This window comes from Hyperolius riggenbachi, chromosome 1, assembly GCF_040937935.1.
Source record: "Hyperolius riggenbachi isolate aHypRig1 chromosome 1, aHypRig1.pri, whole genome shotgun sequence".
Lineage (NCBI taxonomy): Eukaryota > Metazoa > Chordata > Amphibia > Anura > Hyperoliidae > Hyperolius > Hyperolius riggenbachi.
The window spans coordinates 277,117,651-277,139,813 of NC_090646.1; the positions used below are offsets into that span (position 1 = coordinate 277,117,651).

The 22,163-nt window shown below is 44.6% G+C and overlaps 1 protein-coding gene across 4 annotated transcripts in view; it reads right to left on the reverse strand.

The window, feature by feature from the left end:
* Positions 1-22,163, reverse strand: part of LOC137506633 (transcription initiation factor TFIID subunit 3-like) — a 401,567-nt gene that overhangs the window by 64,754 nt on the left and 314,650 nt on the right. For all 4 annotated transcript variants that reach the window (XM_068233615.1, XM_068233614.1, XM_068233616.1 and 1 more), the window contains one exon: positions 3,369-3,419. In XM_068233615.1, the coding sequence (XP_068089716.1) occupies positions 3,369-3,419 (51 nt within the window). The remainder of the gene's footprint in view (positions 1-3,368; positions 3,420-22,163) is intronic.

The window sequence follows — 22,163 nt, forward strand, 5'->3', positions numbered from 1 at the left end:
GCCTCTATGCCCATGAATTGGAGACTACTTGGGTCCTTATCATGGACCAAGCGAAAATGATTAGACACATTATGTGTCTCTAGGCCTTTTTTGATATTGGCCACATGTTCTCTAATTCTTTCCTGCAGTTTACGGGTGGTTCGGCCTATATATTCCAGGTTACACGGGCACTTTAGCAGATATATAACTCCTTTGGTGTTGCATGTAATGCATTGCCTTATCGTAATTAGTTTTCCAGTATTATTTGATATGAACTGGCCTCCCCGTTGGGGTCGGGCTTCTTTACAGCCCTTACATACTCGGCATGGGAAAAAACCCTTTTGTCCCAGCATGTTTCCTATTTTTGTTTGGGGAGGATCAACAAAACTTGACACCAGTCTAGACTTTAAATTTGGGGCTCTTTTATATATGAACCCAGGTTTTTCTGGAACTGCATTTTTTAAAATGTCATCCAATTTCAAAATATTCCAGTGTTTCCTCACAATTTGTTCTACTTCCTTATATTGCCCATTGTAATCCAATAAAATGTCATAATCCCTATTTTTTTTGTTGTTGAATAGTTTTAAATTTGTTCTCCAGTAGTTGGGTCCTGTCAATTGCTGTCACCATCTTTACTTGTGTTTTCAGGTTGTCCTCCTTGTATCCTTTTTCAACAAACCTTTCTACCAGTACCCCACTTTGGTTTTCAAAAACCAAGTTCGTGGCTGGTTGCCTAAGCTTTAGACCCACCTGGATTTGAGGTGGTGTGGATCTGTGGTTCATTAACAGAAGAGGAGCGCTGTCTTAGTAATTAAAATAGACATTTTTTTGTGGACAAACCAGATAGCGAATACTCGGGTGATTTGTCAACATTGTATGATATTATTTATTGAATGAGAGGCGCAGGAGGGCGCAGTCTTGTATCAGTATAGTAATATAACAAAATGTGGAAAACCTCAAGGGGGGCAAACCACTGTATAATAGGTGAACCAATTGTGGAGAACACTAAACTCAATTAAGCGTCAGTTCTCCTAGAGTATGTCAGATGGGCTCTTTTAGCCATTGTCATAGAAAAAATATGTATTTGTAGTATCACAGATATCCCCAATGAAATAACTACAGTCTTAAAGGGACTCCGAGCAGTGCAGAAACTATGGAAAGATGCATATCATTTTAAAGCTCTCTTTCTCCTCTTTCCAATGATATATAAACCACCATCCTACGCCTTTTAGTTTTCGCTATTTTCGCGATTGAATTTGCCGCGGCCGCGATTTCGATCGCGGAAATAGAGAAAACTAAAAGGCGTAGGGCAACGATTTAGGTGTCGTCAGAAAGAGGAGAAAGAGAGCTTTAAAATGATATCCATCAAGCCATAGTTATATTGTATTACACAGGGCGACTTTTTGTCAAAGTCAGCAGCTGCATTCAGCAGAATGGAGCTGCCGACACTGGGGAAAGTGTCGTCCTCTGTAATACAATATAACTATGGCTTGATGGATATCATTTTAAAGCTCTCTTTCTCCTCTTTCTGACGACACCTAAATCGTTGCCCTACACCTTTTAGTTTTCTCTATTTTCGCGATCGAAATCGCGGCCGCGGCAATTTCAATCGCGAAAATAGCGAAAACTAAAAGACGTAGGGTGGTGGTTTATATATCATTGGAAAGAGGAGAAAGAGAGCTTTAAAATGATGTCCATCTTTCCATAGTTTCTGCACTGCTCGGAGTCCCTTTAAACCAGAAACTATATACAAGACGATCCCCCAACTTTTCCAGTTAAAATATAGTTTGGGATATACTCGCCGTATAAGACTACCCCTCTTCCAACGCACACCAAATAAAAGTAAAAAAAAAAAAAAAAAAACTTCATATACTGGTGCTATGTATGAACAGATACTGGTGCTGTACTGTATGTGGTACCCAGTTTATAACAGTATATGGACGATTGACTGGTTAGATTGGTCAACTCTCCCTCTACTAAAGCGGATTAGTCAGCTCTCCCTTTTTATCAGAGAGGTATGGAAGAATAGATTGTGCTGTGCCCATAAAACGCGCCTCTTTCACCCTTCTGGCCCACCCTTGCATCCCTATTTACCTCCTCTACCTCTCAGATCTCGCACATCTGCGCCTGCGCCACTTCACCACAGTCCTCAGCAGCAAGATCTGAGAGTCGGTAACAGGATAGGGCGTATCACCCTGCATCAATGTCAAGGGTTAAAAAGTAGTCTTATACGCAGGATTATTATATATATATATATATATATACTCTGTGTGTATATATATATATATATATATATATATATATATATATATATATATATATATATATATATATATACTGTATATATATATATATATATATATATATATATATACACATACATACACACACACACACACACACACACACACACACACACGTATACATGCATACACAAATATATATAAATGTATTCTTGTAGTTCTATACACAGAATATACAAAGTTACATTGAACAGTGTTATAACAAATCGTCAAATAATATAATAAATATCTAACAGCTTTGGTCATCTGAAGTACACAAAATTAAAAATACTTTTCCAAATTCTGGGGGCCTCAACCCACAATCCTGAGATCAAGAGTCTCAATCTATAAGCCTTATATGTTATAGGATGCCTTTATGTATTTGTGTGACTGAGCTAGTAAACTCAGCGCAATTAAAAGGGAAAGAGGCGCCCTGGTATATGTAAAACAGATTAAAATCAGTTTAAAATCGGAAAAGTGAGGTGGCTTAACCTCACTAACGAACCTCAATAACTAACTCCTTGTATGCAACCAAATTTTATTCAAAGGCAACGTGTTTCGCGGGTCCTAGCCCTCTTCCTCAGGCCAATCACAGTGCCGATTAGCAAGAACCAATAGCAAAGGGAGCCTCTTTCCCTTTAATTGGACTGAAGACAGATCGGGCAAGCCAGCGGAGGAGTAGCACAGGATGAGGGTGAGGGAATCCACGGTACACAGAGGGCAGGATGAAGCCCTAGGCAAGTATAAATGCTGCCACTTGTTTAGTCTCCATAACACTAAGCATTCCGTGAGCATATTGATTGGTAGTTTGAATATAGAAAACATTGAACTATCATTTGTGGTTTGGACTTCTTGTGGACTATAAGGCAACCTGTAGATTGGAAGCTTCACTAGGGTTTTGTCACAATTAACATATAGGCATAGGTGTGCTTATCCCCTCTGTACAATTTCCCTTTCCTAGGCTAAATGTTGAATCCACAAGCCCAGCTCCAAAGACTGGCCTATACGCAGTGTCTAACTGCCTCTCCTAATCTAAAAAGTTTGCCAAACATGTATATGCAGACAGAGCCCCCGGGATGCACATCTAAGTGATAAGTAACAATGTACCTCCAAGACGATTACTATTTGTTTGTACGTCGTATACCACGGCAATGTCATCTGAGGAAAAAGCAAATAAACTTAGGATCATTATTTACAACATGAACATATAAATAAATATTGCAGTGTAGTAGATAATGTGCTATAAAGTGACAAGTTGTTTACTTTCATTTTAAGAGAATTTTCCATCATTTCACTTTAACTCTCAGCAGGGAGGCAAAACATCCAAACAACATATTCAGGAAATGTATAAGTCAAGGCTAATTTTAAACGTGACTCATCGCCTACAAATAAATTAGATTAGGTAATTACTTTGATAAATACTTGCCCAAGGACAGGCAAGCCTCTGGATCCTAATGAGGCTTCCCTCAGCATCTTCTGCCACTCACCAGGACCCTCCTGATTATCAGGGCCGTGCGCCTATGCCAACACAAGCACAGCAGTGCTGCAGCCATGCGAGTATGGACGTCCCTTACAAAGCTGCTCATGCACAAGCAGCTGTGGCTTACTGAGCAGGTGTAGCTGTACTTCTTATGGTGCAGTATGGCTACATGCATGCTTGAAGACTAATGCTGCCCCAATTAGATTACCAACAATCCCTTGTTGGTAATCTTTTGAGGGTACACGCTCGGTGGCGGGGGACGCTGAGGAAAACTTCCCCATTTGATTTTGTGCCCAAACTTTTGCTTGAGTAGACTTTAAAAAGAAACCAAGAGGAAAATTGACTGATGAGACACAATTGTATATATCCTCCCACCCCTAAAAGCGATTTTTTTTTTACTTTTTTTAAAGAGAACGCAGCCTAATTATTAGTATTCTTGGTACTCTACATACACGACACATCAGGTCATAATACCACCCTTCAGAGGTACACTTTAGGTATTCTCCTCCTGCACAATCTATATATATATATATATATATATATATATATATATATATAAAATCGTGTGTGTGTGCGTGTGTGTGTCTCGATCACGCGAAAACGCTTGACCGATTTGAACGAAACTTGGTATACAGACCCCTTACTACCTGGGATGATATGTTCTGGGGGTCTCGCGGCCCCCCTGCACACGTGGGCGGAACTACAAACAGCCGATCAGATTTTACCCATTCAAGTCAATGGAAAAAATGTAAAAGGCTGCTATTCTCACTGTAATCAAGCCAGAGTCCCCACAGTTGGTCACTTGGTGACCGAGGTTACAAATCCAGGAAAAGTGGGTCGAGCATAAAACAGGCAATCAAATTTCAGCCATTCATTTTAAATAGGAAAATGTTAACTGCAGCCATTCTTAGACTGTTAATCGCAGGGTTCTCAAACTTGCCACAGTTGGTCACTGGGTGAATCTGATTAAGATTCAAGAAAGTGGGTGGAGCCTACAACAGCCAATCAAAATTCACCTATTGATTTTCAAGGGGAATATTTAAACTGCTGCCATTCTTACACTGTTAATGGAAGAGGCTTCAAACTTGCTACAGTCTGTCTTTGGGTAACTGGGGTCCAAATTCACTAAAGGGGGCGGGGCCACAAACAGCCAATCAGATTTCCTTGGTGGATAAACTGCTTCCATTCACACATTTTTGATGCCAGGAACCTGAAAGCTCACAAACTTGGTCATTGAGTGACTGTGTGTCCAGGTTACAAAAAGTATGCGGATCCAAAAACAAATTTGACTAGGAAAATATAAACTGTAGCCATTCTTACACCGTTAATGGCAGGGTTCTCAAACTTTGCACAGTTGGACACTGGGTGAATGAGATTAAGAATTTGGAAGGTAGGTGGAGCCTACAACAGCCAATAAAAATTCACCTTTCGATTTTCAAAGGGAATATTTAAGCTGCTACCATTCTTATACTGTTAATAGCAGATGCCTCAAACCTGGTACAGTTGGTCACTGGGTGATTAGGGTTCAAAATCAGAAAGGAGGCACGGCCACAAACAGACAATCAGATTTGTTTATTTTTCAATGGGAATATACAAAGTATTGATACCAAGGACCCCAAAGCTGATAAACTTGATAGAGTGACTGTATGTCAAGGTTAGAAAAAGCGTGCGGCGCCAACAACTTAATTTTTTACATGACAGGGTTCCCAAACTTGACACAATTGGCCACTGGGTGACTGGGATTAATATTCAGAAACGTGGGTGGAGCCTAAAAACACCCGATCAAAATAAAATTTACCTACTGATTTTCAAGGCGGAACATTTACATTGCTACCATTCTTACACGGTTAATGGCAGAGGTCTCAAACCTGATACCGTCAGTTATTGGGTGACTGGGATCCAAATTCACTAAAGTTGGTGGAGCCACAAACAGCCAATCAGATTTTTTAGATTGATTTCAGCCATTCTGTTATTGGCAGGGTTCTCAAACTTGACACAGTTGGCCACTGGGTGACTGGGACTAATATTCAGGAAAGTGGGTGGAGCCTACAGCAGCCAAACAAAATTCACCTTTTGATTTTCAAGGGGAATATTTACATTCTTGCCATTCATACACTCTTAATGGTAGAGGCCTCAAATCTGGTACAGTCAGTCACTGGGAGACTGGGGTTTAAATTCTGAAAAGGGAGTGGGCCAAAAAGAGCCAATCAGAATTGTTTAATTTCAATGGTAAAATGCAACTTATTGATGCCAAAGACCACAAAGCTCATAAACTTGGTTAGTGAGTGACTGTATGTCAAGGTTAGATATAGTGGGCAGAGCCAAAAACAACTTTTTACATGGGAAAATATAAGTTGCAGCTATTCTTACACTGTTAATGGCAGGGTTCTCAAACTTGAAGCAGTTGGTCACTGGGGGACTAGGATTAATATACGGAAAAGTAGGTGGAGCCTACAAGATCCAATCAAAATTCACCTATTGATTTTCAAGGGGAATATTGAAACTGCTGTCATTCTTACACTGTTAATGGCAGAGGCCTCAAACCTGCTACAGTCGGTCATCAAGTGACTGTGGTACAAATTCACTAAAGGGGTGGAGCCACAAACATCCAATCAGATTTGCTTTTTTTGGATAAACTGCTTCCATTCACACAATTTTGATGCCAGGAACCCAAAAGCTCACAAACTGTCATTGAGTAGTGACTGTGTGTCAAGGTTAAACAAAGTGGGTGGAGTCAAAAACAGATTTTTCTGGGAAATTGTAAACTGCAGCCCTTCTTCACTGTTAATGGCAGGGTTCTCAAACTATGCACAATTGGTTACTGGGTGACTGGGATTAATATTCATAAAAGTGGGTGGAGCCTAAAAAAGCCCATCAAAATCACCTGTTGATTTTCAAGGGAAATATTAAAATTGCTGCCTTTCTTGCACTGTTAATGGCACAACCCTCAAACCTGGTACAGTTAGTCATTGGGGTTCAAATTCAGAAAAGGGAACAGAGCCACAAACCGTTTCATTTCTTGGGAAAATACAAATTACTGATGCCAAGGACCCCAAAGCTCACAAACTTGGTCATTGAGTAACTGTATTTCCAGCTTACAAAAAGTAGGTGGAGCCAAAACCAAATTTCACTGGGAAAATGTAGACTGCAGGCCTTCATACACTGTTAATGGCAGGGTTCCCAAACTTTGCCCAGATGGTCACTGGGTGACTGAGATTAATATTCAGGGAAGTGGGTGGAGCCTATAATACCCAATCAAAATTCACCTGTAGATTTTCAAGGGGAATATTTAAATTGCTGCCATTTTTACACTGGTAATAGCAGATGCCTCAAACCTGCTACAGTTGGTCATTGGGTGACTGGGGTTCAAATGCTGGAGAGGGGCAGAGCCACAAACAGCCAATCTGATTTGTTTAATTTCTATGGGAATATACAAATTATTGATGCTAAAGACCCCAAAGCTCACAAACTTGGTCATTGAGTGTTTGTGCGTTAGGGTTAGAAGAAGTGGGCGGAACCAACACCAGTCAAATACATACCCGGGCAATACCGGGTCATCAGTGGGTGGAGACAAATACAAATTTCACTGGTAAAATGTAAACTGCAGCCATTCTTACACTGTTAATGGGAGGGTTCTTAAACTTTGCAGTTGGTCACTCAGTGAATGGGATTAATATTCAGAAAAGTGTGTGGAGCCTACAAGTGTATAAAGCTTCACCTATTGCTTTTCAAGGGAATATTTAATTGCTACCATTCTTGCACTGTTAATGGCACAGGCCTCAAACCTGGTACAGTTGGTCATTGGGTGACTGGGGTTCAAATTCAGAAAAGGGGGTGGAGCCACAAACAACCCATCAGATTTTTTCATTTCAATGAAAATTATTGATGCCAAACACCACAAAGCTCACAAACTTGGTCATTGAGTAATTGTTAGGGTTAGAAAAAGTGTGTGGAGCCGACACCAGCCAAATACATTCCCGGGCAACCAGCTAGTAATAATAATTATATGTATAAATATATATAAATACTGGAGAAGTGTAGTTTCTGTCTCCTCATTCTACAAGAGAGAGGTTATCTCTTACTTTTTCTAGTTTCTGGATACTTGAGAGTCATTGGCCTCAATTCACTAAGCTCATCTCCTGTCTTTAAAGAGAATCTGTATTCACAAGATGAAGTATAAACAAACATCCCTGCCTGTTTGGGGTCATCTCCTAGCCCCCTCTGTAATATTTTCACTGCACTCAGCTTAAAGAGACTCTGAAGCGAGAATAAATCTCGCTTCAGAGCTCAAAGTTAGCAGGGGCATGTGTGCCCCTGCTAAACCGCCGCTATCGTGCCGCTAAACGGGGGTCCCTTCACCCCCAAATCCCCCCCCCCCCCCGCGCAAGACTTGGTCGTACATTTGGTCGCTCCTGGAGGCAGGGCTAACGGCTGCAGCCCTGCCTCCAGTCGCGGCTATCAGCGGCGCATCGCCGCCTCTCCCCCGCCCCTCTCAGTGAAGGAAGACTGAGAGGGGCGGGGGAGAGGCGGAGATACGCGCTGACAGACGCGCGTGGGGCAGGGCTGCGGCGGTTAGCCCTGCCCCAACCAGGAAGCGCTCCCCGGCTGTACCAAGGGGATTTGTGGGATCAGGGACCCCCGTTAAGCCGCGGGATAGCGGCGTTTTAGCAGGGGCACACATGCCCCTGCTATTTATGAGGTCTGAAGCGAGATTTATTCTCGCTTCAGACTCTCTTTAACGTCCTTGCCGGTTCAATTCCTCCGGCAAGGAGGCAGCGCAGGAGTTTTTTTTTTTAAAATCATGCATCCCCCCACCCACTCCGATCGCCTTCGGCGAACAGAGTATGCAGAAAATCCCGTTCAGAATGGGATTTCCTGCAGGGCTTCCCCGGTCGCCATGGCGACCGGGCGGGATGACGTCACCGACGTCATAGGGAATCCCGATCCGCCCCTCAACGCTGCCTGGCACTGATTGGCCAGGCAGCGCAGGGGTCTGGGGCGGGGGGGAGCGACTCGGCGCGGCGGATTGCAGCGGATCGGCGGTGATCGGAAGTTACAAGCAGCTAGCAAAGTGCTAGCTGCTTGTAACAAAAAAAAAATTATGCAAATCGGCCCAGCGGGGCCTGAGAAATCCTCCTGCGCAGGTTACCCCGAACTGAGTTCGGGATAACCGGCAAGGAGGTTAATAAAGAGGGTAAAAAAAAACCAGTTTTATAAACTGTTTTGTAAACAGAAAAGATGGCCACCAAAACAGGAAGTACATCAGCAGAGCAGTGAATTCAGTTAATACACAGTGAGTACACAGAGAATTCAGTGAGTTACACATTGAATTCAGTCTCCAGAGGTTATGTGCAAGTTTTGAAAGAGCTCTGTGTCAATGAAGCATGACAAGCTGTGTCTGCTCTGCACTCGTATCAGCCTGACAGGCAGCTTCCTCCTCAGCTAGTTATTCTTTGTTCAGTTTATCAGTCTGTGTTTATCAGCCTCACAGATAGCAGACAAGCTGACAGTAATAGCAGGGAGGTTGTTTGCAAGGAATAAAACCTCACATGAGCACTGGAGGGGCGTGGAAGGGGTTAACTTGTTCACAGTACTGAAGAGTTGGCAGCCTTCCAGACACAGCCGACAAATCCGACAGGGGAAAGATAAGCTGATTTATTACAGAGGCGGTGCAAGTAGAAAGTGCTGCAGTAAGCCAGGGCACAATAGAGCAGCCTTAGGAACTTGTAGGATAGGAGAAATAATGCTAACATTTTTGTTATGGAGTCTCTTTAATAATGTTTCTAGAGTTATCACCATGGTGATAAGGCATTATGGCCTCAATTCACTAAGATCATGCTGGAGATAATAAGGCAAGAGAAAACTTACCTCTACACAGTGAGAGAGTTATCTTATCTCTTCATTCCTTACGTTACCTCTTCTGTAGTTAATTTCACACGCAGTTAATGAACAGCCTGTCTTAACTCTGGAGTTATTTTAAGGATTAAAGAGTTAACTTAAAGACAGAAGAGTTAACTTTAGGTTTGCCTGAGGTAAAATGTTTCCTGAATACTACATGTCTTATCACCATGGTAACAACTCTAGAAGAGTTATTAAAGACAGGAGATAAGCTTAGTGAATTGAGGCCATTGTATTCAGGAAACATTTTACCTCAGGCAAACCTAAAGTTAATTCTTCTGTCTTAAAGTTAAGGTGAGATCTCTAAAGTTAACTCTGCAATCCTTAAAATAACTCCAGATTTCTGAAAATAACTAGAGGAGGTAACTTAAAGAGACTCTGTAACAAATTTTTCAGCCTTAGTTCTTCTATCCTATAAGTTCCTTTGCCTGTTCTAATGTGCTCTGGCTTACTGCAGCCTTTCCTAATTGCACAGTGGCTGTGTTATCTCTGTTATATGATCTGTTTCCTTCTGTCAGCTCTGTCGGGCTAAGGCTTGAATATGTGGAATGTGCAGGGCTGCTTGTGATTGGATAGAAGCGATACAGGCCCCCTGCAGGCTCTGTATGACTCACACACTATGCTTATGTGAGCCTATCACAAGGTGGTTAGTTTGTTTGTAAACACTGCCTAAAACTTAATTACAAGCCAGGCTTGCAGCAGAGAGTGGCAGAAACAGCACAGAGGGGCCCAGAAGAACATAATGAATAGAATGGTATGCTTTTTGTTGTAAAAAATTTAGAGTACAGATTCTCTTTAAAACAGAAATGATTTCCGATAATTCAGGATAGAGTGAGCTCCGAGATGTCTCCCAGTGCATCACTGCTGAATATATGCAAATTAACCATTGTTACCCTTAGAAGCTAAACACGCCTCCAGATCCGCTGTAATGCAATGATGTGTCAGTTTGTTAATTGGACAGAGACACAATAATCCAACATGCATACAGACTGTTTTGGATTGGTTGATCCTCATCAGTGCATGGCATGGATTAATGTGGCTCTATGGAGTAGGACTTGCAGGCTGGACTGTGTTACAGAAGAAATAGTGTTCATAAATGTCAGACTAAAACAGGTGGCTTTTCAGTTTAGATTTAAATGCTCCCTGGAGTGGGGATGTCCTGATTGGGTGTGGCAGGGGAGTTCCAAAGTCTAGGGGCAGCATGACAGAAGGCTCTGTCTCCAAAGGTTTTGAGGTGAGCTCTGGGGGTGACCAAGTTATTAGATCCTTATTCATACGTTAATCCTTTCTATTGTATGCACAAATCTCTTTCTTTCCAACCAGAAATGTTTTTTTTTTCATTTTTGACTTGAACAGATCATATCTTAGCACAAGGGCAGGCAGTTAATATGTCTACACAGACAAGGAGAGGATTGAGACTTCTTTTGTAAGAAAAATGTCAGATTTTAATACCGTGTGAATGTGCATTTCAGATGAGTAACTTCCGCTCCAGGGATGTTGACTTAACCTCCCTGGCGGTAAGCCCGAGCTGAGCTCGGGCTATGCCGCCGGGAGGCACCGCTCAGGCCCCGCTGGGCCGATTTGCATAATTTTTTTTTTTGTTACACGCAGCTAGCACTTTGCTAGATGCATGTAACCTCCGATCGCCGCCGCTACCCGCCGATCCGCCGCTATACCCGCCCCCCCCCCAAAACCCCGTGCGCTGCCTGGCCACTCAGCGCTGTGGGGTGGATCGGATTCCCCTTTGACGTCATGACGTCGATGACGTCATCCCGCCCCGTCGCCATGGCGACGGGGGAAGTCCTCCAAGAGATCCCGTTCTTTGAACGGGATCTCTTGATCTCCGTTCGCCGAAGGCGCTCGGAGGGGCTGGGGGGATGCCGCTCAGCAGCGGCTATCATGTAGCGAGACATTGTCTCGCTACATGAAATTTTTTTTTTTTTTTTTTTTTTAAAAAGGTATTTCTTGCGCCCTGGCGGATTTTAACAAACCGCCAGGGAGGTTAATAAAGGCTCTAAGCCCATTCTAACAATGTTTTAGGATATTCTGTCCTATGACTTTGTTATCTTGGACATTATGATGAAAATACTTAAAGGATACCACAACTGACATGTGGCATAATGAGCTAGACATGGGTATGTACAGTGCCTAGCACACAAATAACTATGGACTGGTACAATGTAGGAAGGAGTTTAAGATCTGGCACTCATATGCTTCAACTGGGGATTTGTTAAAGTCTTGTTTCGAAGGGTGCTTTGCCTTCCATAAAGCTTGTAATCGCCACACCTTTTAGTATTGTTTCAAACAAACTTCAATAGGACATACAGGAAACGTTATGTACTGTGCAGCAAGTAGTTTTGTGCAGGGCACCAGGACATATACAGTACGTGTGAAAAGGAATACTGTGCACCTGTAACATAAACAGTTCCCAAAAAGGTTTATTCCGTTCCTTTAGACATACATAATCAGCCTTGACATACTTCAAAGAGAGGTGCCAAACCTGTGTGTGCCGACGTTGTGGTGGTGTGGAGGGGAGAGGTGACCAGGGGAAAATCCGGACGGCACTACAGCCGTTTCTCGCCGCTTGGGCGCTTGCTCACATGCGTGTCCGTATGGGGATGACGCCGGAGAGCTTCCTGTATAGGACCTACAGTCCCCGCCTCCGGCGCCACCCCATTGGTTTGGAGTTGTGACAGGGAAAGGTCGGGGGTGAGGGGGCGGGATTCCGCCGTTATGCGGAAAAGAAAGTGAATCAGTGTTGCACATCCAAATAGCGCTGTGCAGTGCATCTAGAAGGGGCAGAACGCCCAGATCGTGACGTGAACAGTGTTTACAACTCCTATTGGGTAAATTTAACATCATACCAAACATAGTTATGCCATAACCCATTCAATTCGTCAAAAAATAAAAAAGGCATATCGCCGTGCTCTGTGCAAATAAGCATCTATATACACCATTAGCCTATGCGTATGTCATAAAGCTCACCTGTTTCATCCCTGCATTGTAGAAAATTATCACTTTATTTCATCCAATAAAAACCCTTAAAGGGGACCCCCGAACCTGAAGAAAAACCCTCATTAAAAACCTGGAAGAGCTGGGCGGGACTCTGGAGACCATATACTTTGTGGGTTATATTTAACCCCATCTCTAACGTACCCTTATGAACAAAGGAGGAGGAGGGGAAGGACAATCACATAATTACATTTATGGAGATATTTCTTAAAGAAAAAAGGTGAACTCACGCACCCCATTATTATGGGGACATCCTCTGTCCCCGCAAATTTTAGAAGTTAGTCGAGTAAAAGGGGGGGAGAGGAGAGTGGGAGTGGAAAGAGAAAAAGAAGAAAAAAAGGGAAGGTACCAATTACCGTTTGGGGGGCTTACAGTGGGAAGTGAGAGCCTTTATTACATGCCAGACGAAGTTTGTTTCTTATGTAGTATTTTGCCCCTGCCTCTTTTACTATGTTGGGAAGACTACTCGCCCCCTTAAAGAGAGGGTGGGGAAACATTTCAGCTCAATCAAGTCGGGCAAAGGTAGCCCTAGTCTGATTGAGCATGTAAGGGAGGCACATGGTGGGAGGGCAAGATGTTTAAGATTTGCGGGCCTCCTGCATGTCGCCCCGTCAGGGCGAGGGGGTGACCGCGATCGCGAATTGACCAGACGTGAGTCAAGGGTCATCCTGCGCTCAGAAGCTATGGGACCTTTGGGCCTGAATGATAGATTGGAGTTGGCGTGTTTTCTTGAACTTTAGAACACCTGGTGCCCCCTTTTTCTTTTTCTTTTGGTGGAATACCCTGACTCCCCCTTTGGTGAACGAATCTCCTGGGAAACTCTATTCTTCTGTTCTTTTCCCCTTTTTTGGGTAACTTTTTAGAGGTGATGGCTGGACAGTCCTCCGCGAGGTGTGGGCAGGGGCACAGTGCCTAGTATGATTTGTTCGGATGTCCGCACGGGCAGTACAAAAACTGGCAATAATGAAAATATAACCTCAAAAAGGTCCCCAATAGGTGGACATGTAGGGACCCAATAGGGCCCAACAAAATAGGAAAAGAGTTGTTAATTTATTGTCCTGTAACTGGGGTCCCGTGGGCTGCACCATGCGAACATCCGACTATGGGGGTGAACCTATCCACTCCTGAGCGAGCTAGAGGATGTAGGGTACACAACGCACCCCCTTAAACCAAGGACTAATAAAGTCCTCCCCCTATGCACAACAGGTGGGATGGGTCTGCAAGGTGGTGCCCCATGGGATGACGGGGGACAATGCCCCTCCCTTTCTTTCTTCTTTTTCTCTTTCCACTCCCACTCTCCTCTCCCCCCCTTTTACTCGACTAACTTCTAAAATTTGCGGGGACAGAGGATGTCCCCATAATAATGGGGTGCGTGAGTTCACCTTTTTTCTTTAAGAAATATCTCCATAAATGTAATTATGTGATTGTCCTTCCCCTCCTCCTCCTTTGTTCATAAGGGTACGTTAGAGATGGGGTTAAATATAACCCACAAAGTATATGGTCTCCAGAGTCCCGCCCAGCTCTTCCAGGTTTTTAATGAGGGTTTTTCTTCAGGTTCGGGGGTCCCCTTTAAGGGTTTTTATTGGATGAAATAAAGTGATAATTTTCTACAATGCAGGGATGAAACAGGTGAGCTTTATGACATACGCATAGGCTAATGGTGTATATAGATGCTTATTTGCACAGAGCACGGCGATATGCCTTTTTTATTTTTTGACGAATTGAATGGGTTATGGCATAACTATGTTTGGTATGATGTTAAATTTACCCAATAGGAGTTGTAAACACTGTTCACGTCACGATCTGGGCGTTCTGCCCCTTCTAGATGCACTGCACAGCGCTATTTGGATGTGCAACACTGATTCACTTTCTTTTCCGCATAACGGCGGAATCCCGCCCCCTCACCCCCGACCTTTCCCTGTCACAACTCCAAACCAATGGGGTGGCGCCGGAGGCGGGGACTGTAGGTCCTATACAGGAAGCTCTCCGGCGTCATCCCCATACGGACACGCATGTGAGCAAGCGCCCAAGCGGCGAGAAACGGCTGTAGTGCCGTCCGGATTTTCCCCTGGTCACCTCTCCCCTCCACACCACCACAACGTCGGCACACACAGGTTTGGCACCTCTCTTTGAAGTATGTCAAGGCTGATTATGTATGTCTAAAGGAACGGAATAAACCTTTTTGGGAACTGTTTATGTTACAGGTGCACAGTATTCCTTTTCACACACACAAATAACTATGCTGTGTTCCTTTTTTTTCTTTCTCTGCCTGAAAGAGGTAAATATCAGGTATGTAAGTGGCTGACTCAGTCCTGACTCAGACAGGAAGTGACTACAGTGTGACCTTCACTGATAAGAAATTCCAACTATAAAACACTTTCCTAGAAGAAAATGGCTTCTGAGAGCAAGAAAGAGATAAAAAAGGGGGAAATTCTTATCAGTGAGGGTCACACTGTAGTCACTTCCTGTCTGAGTCAGGACTGAGTCAGCCACTTACATACCTGATATTTACCTTTTTCAGGCAGAGAAAGAAAAAAAGGAACACAGCATAGTTATTTGTGTAGTGTACACACAGAGAACGCTGTGCACCTTCCTTCAGTATGTTTATTATTTCCGTTTCACAGCCAACAGCCAGCATGGATGACATTTGGAAAAAAAGAATTGCCAAACCTGGATCGATGAGGGTGCCGGGGTGAGCAGGGAAGAGGTGACCAGGGGATGTGTGGACGGCACTACAGCCATTTCACGCCATCTGGCGCTTGTTCACGTGCGTGTGTCCGATAATGGGGCAGAGCTAAACGGCTTCCTACATACTGTCATCAAGCCGCGCCCCCAGCGCTGCCCCATTGGTGTGACTGCACCGCCAGGTTCTCAATAAGAGACCAGGCTCCCCACCGTTTTGACCGAGAACAATTGTAGTTTGCGGCCAAAAGATAGAAGATTGAGCCGGTTCTCTGACCCTGCGTCCGGGACCCGACCCTCTTCCCCTTCCTCCTCTCCCCCTTGGGAGAGGGGTCTGGGGGTTTGGACCTCGGTCTAGAGGGGTTGGGCCTGACATGCGGCCCGGTCTCTGGGAACTTTCTGGGTGATGGGCTCTATGACGCCTTGGCTTTCCTCTGGGCCCCACTATCCCAGCCTGCCTGGAATGATCCAGGTCTGTCCCCACGTGGTTCTCCCCTCCCCATAGATCCCTCTCCTTTCTCTTTTTCTCCCCCTTCTCCCCGTGCTCAAATACACACCTGTTAGCAACAGGCACCTGACCTGGTGTTTACCTGGCTTGGAGGTCCAGAGTTCTGGTACCCCCAAGCAGTCTCTTTGTAAAAATGACCAGCACCTGTTTTTGAGTATACAGGTGGGATGCCCTTGGGGCATCCAGGTATGGGGTGGGCAGTCCTTCGTATACCCTTACTCCCAGAGGATGGAATTAAACCAAATAGGAGTATGGGTGTATTCCCAAAGGTGAATGCGCCCCTTTAGGTCTCCTTCTAGTGCGCTTCACCCCCTGATCTGTTTTAGTGGGACTCCCCTTGGGGTAGGTCGGATGGGGTATTTATCACCCCTTTTTTAGCTTGTATTAATAAAGGGTGAGTTTTAAACATACAAAATTGTAGGATTCCGGATGGTCAAGCCACCATGCTGGCGTTAATGTATGCCTCCAACAATGCACTAATGCACTTTTAGTTTCATGCACTTTAAATGTTATGTGAAGCACAGAGACGAGTGATGTTTACAATAATTCCTGTTCAATAATGCACTAAATGTAATGCACGTATATGGTTTGTTTACATAGGTCACTTTTCTATTGGCTGCATAGCACAGCCCAACACGATCACGCATGACATATGGCCAAATCTCTCCGCAGAGCGGAGTCTCCGCCCCCTCACCCCCGACCCCCACCATCACGCAACTCACACCAATGGGGCAGCGCTGGGGGCGCGGCTTGATGACAGTATGTAGGAAGCCGTTTAGCTCTGCCCCATTATCGGACACACGCACGTGAACAAGCGCCAGACGGCGTGAAACGGCTGTAGTGCCGTCCACACATCCCCTGGTCACCTCTTCCCTGCTCACCCCGGCACCCTCATCGATCCAGGTTTGGCAATTCTTTTTTTCCAAATGTCATCCATGCTGGCTGTTGGCTGTGAAACGGAAATAATAAACATACTGAAGGAAGGTGCACAGCGTTCTCTGTGTGTACTTTGCATTTGAATTTGTGCTCTGCACTACCCCAAAGCTTGCTGCACTTCCCAATGTTTGGACTGTGAGCTAACTATTGGGCGCTGCTGAATGGGTGATGCTTAATGCAGGTATTTTGGAGCTAGCTGTACCCCCCACGTAACCAGCTGTGTGCCAAGTGTCGTTTCTTCACTGGAGTGTATAGTTATTTGTGTGCTAGGCACTGTACATACCCATGTCAATCTCATTATGCCACATGTCAGTTGTGGTATCCTTTAACCACTTGAGGACCTAGGGCTTTCTACCCCTTAAGGACCGGCCACTTTTTTTCCATTCAGACCACTGCAGCTTTCACGGTTTATTGCTCGCTCATACAACCTACCACCTAAATGAATTTTGGCTCCTTTTCTTGTCACTAATAAAGCTTTCTTTTGGTGCTATTTGATTGCTCCTGCGATTTTTACTTTTTATTATATTCATCAAAAAAGACATGAATTTTGGCAAAAAAAATGATTTTTTTAACTTTGTGCTGACATTTTTCAAATAAAGTAAAATTTCTGTATACATGCAGCGCGAAAAATGTGGACAAACATGTTTTTGGTTAAAAAAAAACCCATTCAGTGTATATTTATTGGTTTGGGTAAAAGTTATAGCGTTTACAAACTATGGTGCAAAAAGTGAATTTTCCCATTTTCAAGCATCTCTGACTTTTCTGACCCCCTGTCATGTTTCATGAGGGGCTAGAATTCCAGGATAGTATAAATACCCCCCAAATGACCCCATTTTGGAAAGAAGACATCCCAAAGTATTCACTGAGAGGCATAGTGAGTTCATAGAATATATTATTTTTTGTCACAAGTAAGCGGAAAATGACACTTTGTGAGAAAAAAAAAAAAAAGTTTCCATTTCTTCTAACTTGCGACAAAAAAAAATGAAATCTGCCACGGACTCACCATGTCCCTCTCTGAATACCTTGAAGGGTCTACTTTCCAAAATGGGGTCATTTGTGGGGTGTGTTTACTGTCCTGACATTTTGGTGGGTGCTAAATTGTAAGCACCCCTGTAAAGCCTAAAGGTGCTCATTGGACTTTGGACCCCTTAGCGCAGTTAGGCTGCAAAAAAGTGCCACACATGTGGTATTGCCGTACTCAGGAGAAGTAGTATAATGTGTTTTGGGGTGTATTTTTACACATACCCATGCTGGGTGGGAGTAATATCTCTGTAAATGACAATTTGTTAATTTTTATAACACACAATTGTCCATTTACAGAGATCTTTCTCCCACTCAGCATGGGTATGTGTAAAAATACACCCCAAAACACATTATACTACTTCTCCTGAGTACGGCGATACCACATGTGTGGCACTTTTTTGCACCCTAACTGCGCTAAAGGGCCCAAAGTCCAATGAGTACCTTTAGGATTTCACAGGTCATTTTGCGACATTTGGTTTCAAGACTACTCCTCACGGTTTAGGGCCCCTAAAATGCCAGGGCAGTATAGGAACCCCACAAATGACCCCATTTTAGAAAGAAGACACTCCAAGGTATTCCGTTAGGAGTATGGTGAGTTCATAGAAGATTTTATTTTTTGTCAAAAGTTAGCGGAAAAAGACACTTTGTGAAAAAACACAATTAAAATCAATTTCCGCTAACTTGTGACAAAAAATAAAATCTTCTATGAACTCGCCATACTACTAACGGAATACCTTGGGGTGTCTTCTTTCTAAAATGGGGTCATTTGTGGGGTTCCTATACTGCCCTGGCATTTTAGGGGCCCTAAACCGTGAGGAGTAGTCTTGAAACGAAATTTCTCAAAATGACCTGTGAAATCCTAAAGGTACTCATTGGACTTTGGGCCCTTTAGCGCAGTTAGGGTGCAAAAAAGTGCCACACATGTGGTATCGCCATACTCGGGAGAAGTAGTACAATGTGTTTTGGGGTGTATTTTTACACATACCCATGCTGGGTGGGAGAAATACCTCTGTAAATGGACAATTGTGTGTAAAAAAATCAAAAGATTGTCATTTACAGAGGTATTTCTCCCACCCAGCATGGGTATGTGTAAAAATACACCCCAAAACACATTATACTACTTCTCCCGAGTACGGCGATACCACATGTGTGGCACTTTTTTGCACCCTAACTGCACTAAGGGGCCCAAAGTCCAATGAGTAACTTTAGGATTTCACAGGTCATTTTTGTTTCAAGACTACTCCTCGTGGTTTAGGGCCCCTAAAATGCCAGGGCAGTATTGGAACCCCACTAATGACCCCATTTTAGAAAGAAGACACCCCAAGGTATTCCGTTAGGAGTATGGTGAGTTCATAGAAGTTTTTATTTTTTTGTCACAAGTTAGCGGACATTGATTTTAATAGTTTTTTTTCACAAAGTGTCATTTTCCGCTAACTTGTGACAAAAAATAAAATCTTCTATGAACTCACCATACTCCGTACGGAATACCTTTGGGTGTCTTCTTTCTAGAATGGGGTCATTTGTGGGGTTCCTATACTGCCCTGGCATTTTAGGGGCCCTAAACCGTGAGGAGTAGTCTTGAAACCAAATGTCGCAAAATGAACTGTGAAATCCTAAAGGTACTCATTGGACTTTGGGCCCCTTAGCGTACTTAGGGTGTAAAAAAGTGCCACACATGTGGTTCTGCCGTACTCAGGAGAAGTAGTATAATGCTTTTTGGGGTGTATTTTTACACATACCCATGCTAAGTGGGAGAAATATCTCTGTAAATGACAATTGTTTGATTTTTTTACACACAATTGTCCATTTACATAGAAATTTCTCCCACCCAGCATGGGTATGTGTAAAAATAAACCCCAAAACACATTATACTACTTTTCCTGAGTACGGCGGTACCACATGTGACACTTTTTTGCAGCCTAGGTGCGCTAAGGGGCCCAACGTCCTATTCACAGATCATTTTGAAGCATTTGTTTTCTAGACTACTCCTCGCGGTTTAGGGGCCCTAAAATGCCAGGGCAGTATAGGAACCCCACAAGTGACCCCATTTTAGAAAGAAGACACCCCAAGGTATTCTGTTAGGTGTATGGCGAGTTCATAGAAGATTTTATTTTTTGTCACAAGTTAGTGAAAAATGACACTTTGTGAAAAAAAACCAATAAAAATTAATTTCCGCTAACTTTTGACAAAAAATAAAATCTTCTATGAACTCGTCATACACCTAACAAAATACCTTGGGGTGTCTTTTTCTAAAATGGGGTCACTTGTGGGGTTCCTATACCGCCCTGGCATTTTACAGGCCCAAAACCGTGAGTAGTCTGGAAACCAAATGTCTCAAAATGACTGTTCAGGGGTAAAAGCATCTGCAAATTTTGATGACAGGTGGTCTATGAGGGGGCGAATTTTGTGGAACCGGTCATAAGCAGGGTGGCCTTTTAGATGACAGGTTGTATTGGGCCTGATCTGATGGATAGGAGTGCTAGGGGGGTGACAGGAGGTGATTGATGGGTGTCCAGTGTTCTCCCCAGGCTCTTTTAGCCGGGTGCTCCACCCGGCTAGATTTGGTGACCACCCGGCTGTCATCGGCTCAGCTCCTCACCTCCTCCTATGCTGTAAGCACAGTTGCCCTGCATTTTCAACTCGCCCCACCCGGCTACTTTTTCATGCCACCCGGCTACTATTTCATGCCACCCGGCTGGAAAAAAATTCTGGGGAGAACACTGGGTGTCTCAGGGGGTGGTTAGAGGGGAAAATAGATGCAATCAATGCACTGGGGAGGTGATCGGAAGGGGGTCTGAGGGGGATCTGAGGGTTTGGCCGAGTGATCAGGAGCCCACACGGGGCAAATTGGGGCCTGATCTGATGGGTAGGTGTGCTAGGGGGTGACAGGAGGTGATTGATGGGTGTCTCAAGGTGTGATTAGAGGGGGGAATAGATGCAAGCAATGCACTGGCGAGGTGATCAGGGCTGGGGTCTGAGGGCATTCTGAGGGTGTGGGCGGGTGATTGAGTGCCCTAGGGGCAGATAGGGGTCTAATCTGATAGGTAGCAGTGACAGGGGGTGATTGATGGGTAATTAGTGGGTGTTTAGGGTAGAGAATAGATGGAAACACTGCGCTTGGGTGGTGATCTGATGTCGGATCTGCGGGCGATCTATTGGTGTGGGTGGGTGATCAGTTTGCCCGCAAGGGGCAGGTTAGGGGCTGATTGATGGGTGGCAGTGACAGGGGGTGATTGATGGGTGATAGGTGATTGGCAGGTTATTGACAGGTGATCAGTGGGTTATTACAGGGAAGGACAGATGTAATTAATGCACTGGCGAATTGATAAGGGGGGGGGGGGGGTCTGAGGGCAATCTGAGCGTGTGGGCGGGTGATTGGGTGCCCGCAAGGGGCAGATTAGGGTCTGATCTGATAGGTAACAGTGACAGGTGGTGATAGGGGGTGATTGATGGGTAATTAGTGGGTGTTTAGAGAAGATAACAGATGTAAACGATACATTTGGGAGGTAATCTGACGGCGGGTTTGCGGGCGATCTAATGGTGTGGGTGGGTGATCAGATTGCCCGCAAGGGGCAGATTGATGGGTGGCAGTGACAGGGGGTGATTGATGGTTGATAGGTGATTGGCAGGTGATTGACAGGTGATCAGTGGGTTATTACAGGGAAGAACAGATGTAATTAATGCACTGGTGAATTGATAAGGGGGGGTTAGAGGGCAATCTGAGCGTGTGGGCGGGTGATTGGGTGCCCGCAAGGGGCAGATTAGGGTCTGATCTGATAGGTAAAAGTGACAGGTGGTGATAGGGGGTGATTGATGGGTAATTAGTGGGTGTTTAGAGGAGAGAATAGATGTAAACAATGGATTTGGGAGGTGATCTGATGTTGGATCTGCGGGCGATCTATTGGTGTGGGGGGGTGATCAGATTGCCCGCAAGGGGCAGGTTAGGGGCTGATTGATGGGTGGCAGTGACAGGGGGTGATTGATGGGTGATTGACAGGTGATCAGGGGGATAGATGCATACAGTAAACAGGGGGGGGGGTGGTCGGGGGGGGGGGGGGGGGGGGGGGTCTGGGGAGAATCTGAGGGGTGGAGGGTGATCAGGAGGGGGCAGGGAGGGGGGATAAAAAAAAAATAGCGTTGACAGATAGTGACAGGGAGTGATTGATGGGTGATTAGGGGGGTGATTGGGTGCAAACAGGGGTCTGGGGGGTGGGCAGGGGGGGGGTCTGATGGGTGCTGTGGGCGATCTGGGGCAGGGGGGGGTAAAAAATCAGTGTGCTTGGTGCAGACTAGGGTGGCTGCAGCCTGCCCTGGTGGTCCCTCGGACACTGGGACCACCAGGGCAGGAGGCAGCCTGTATAAT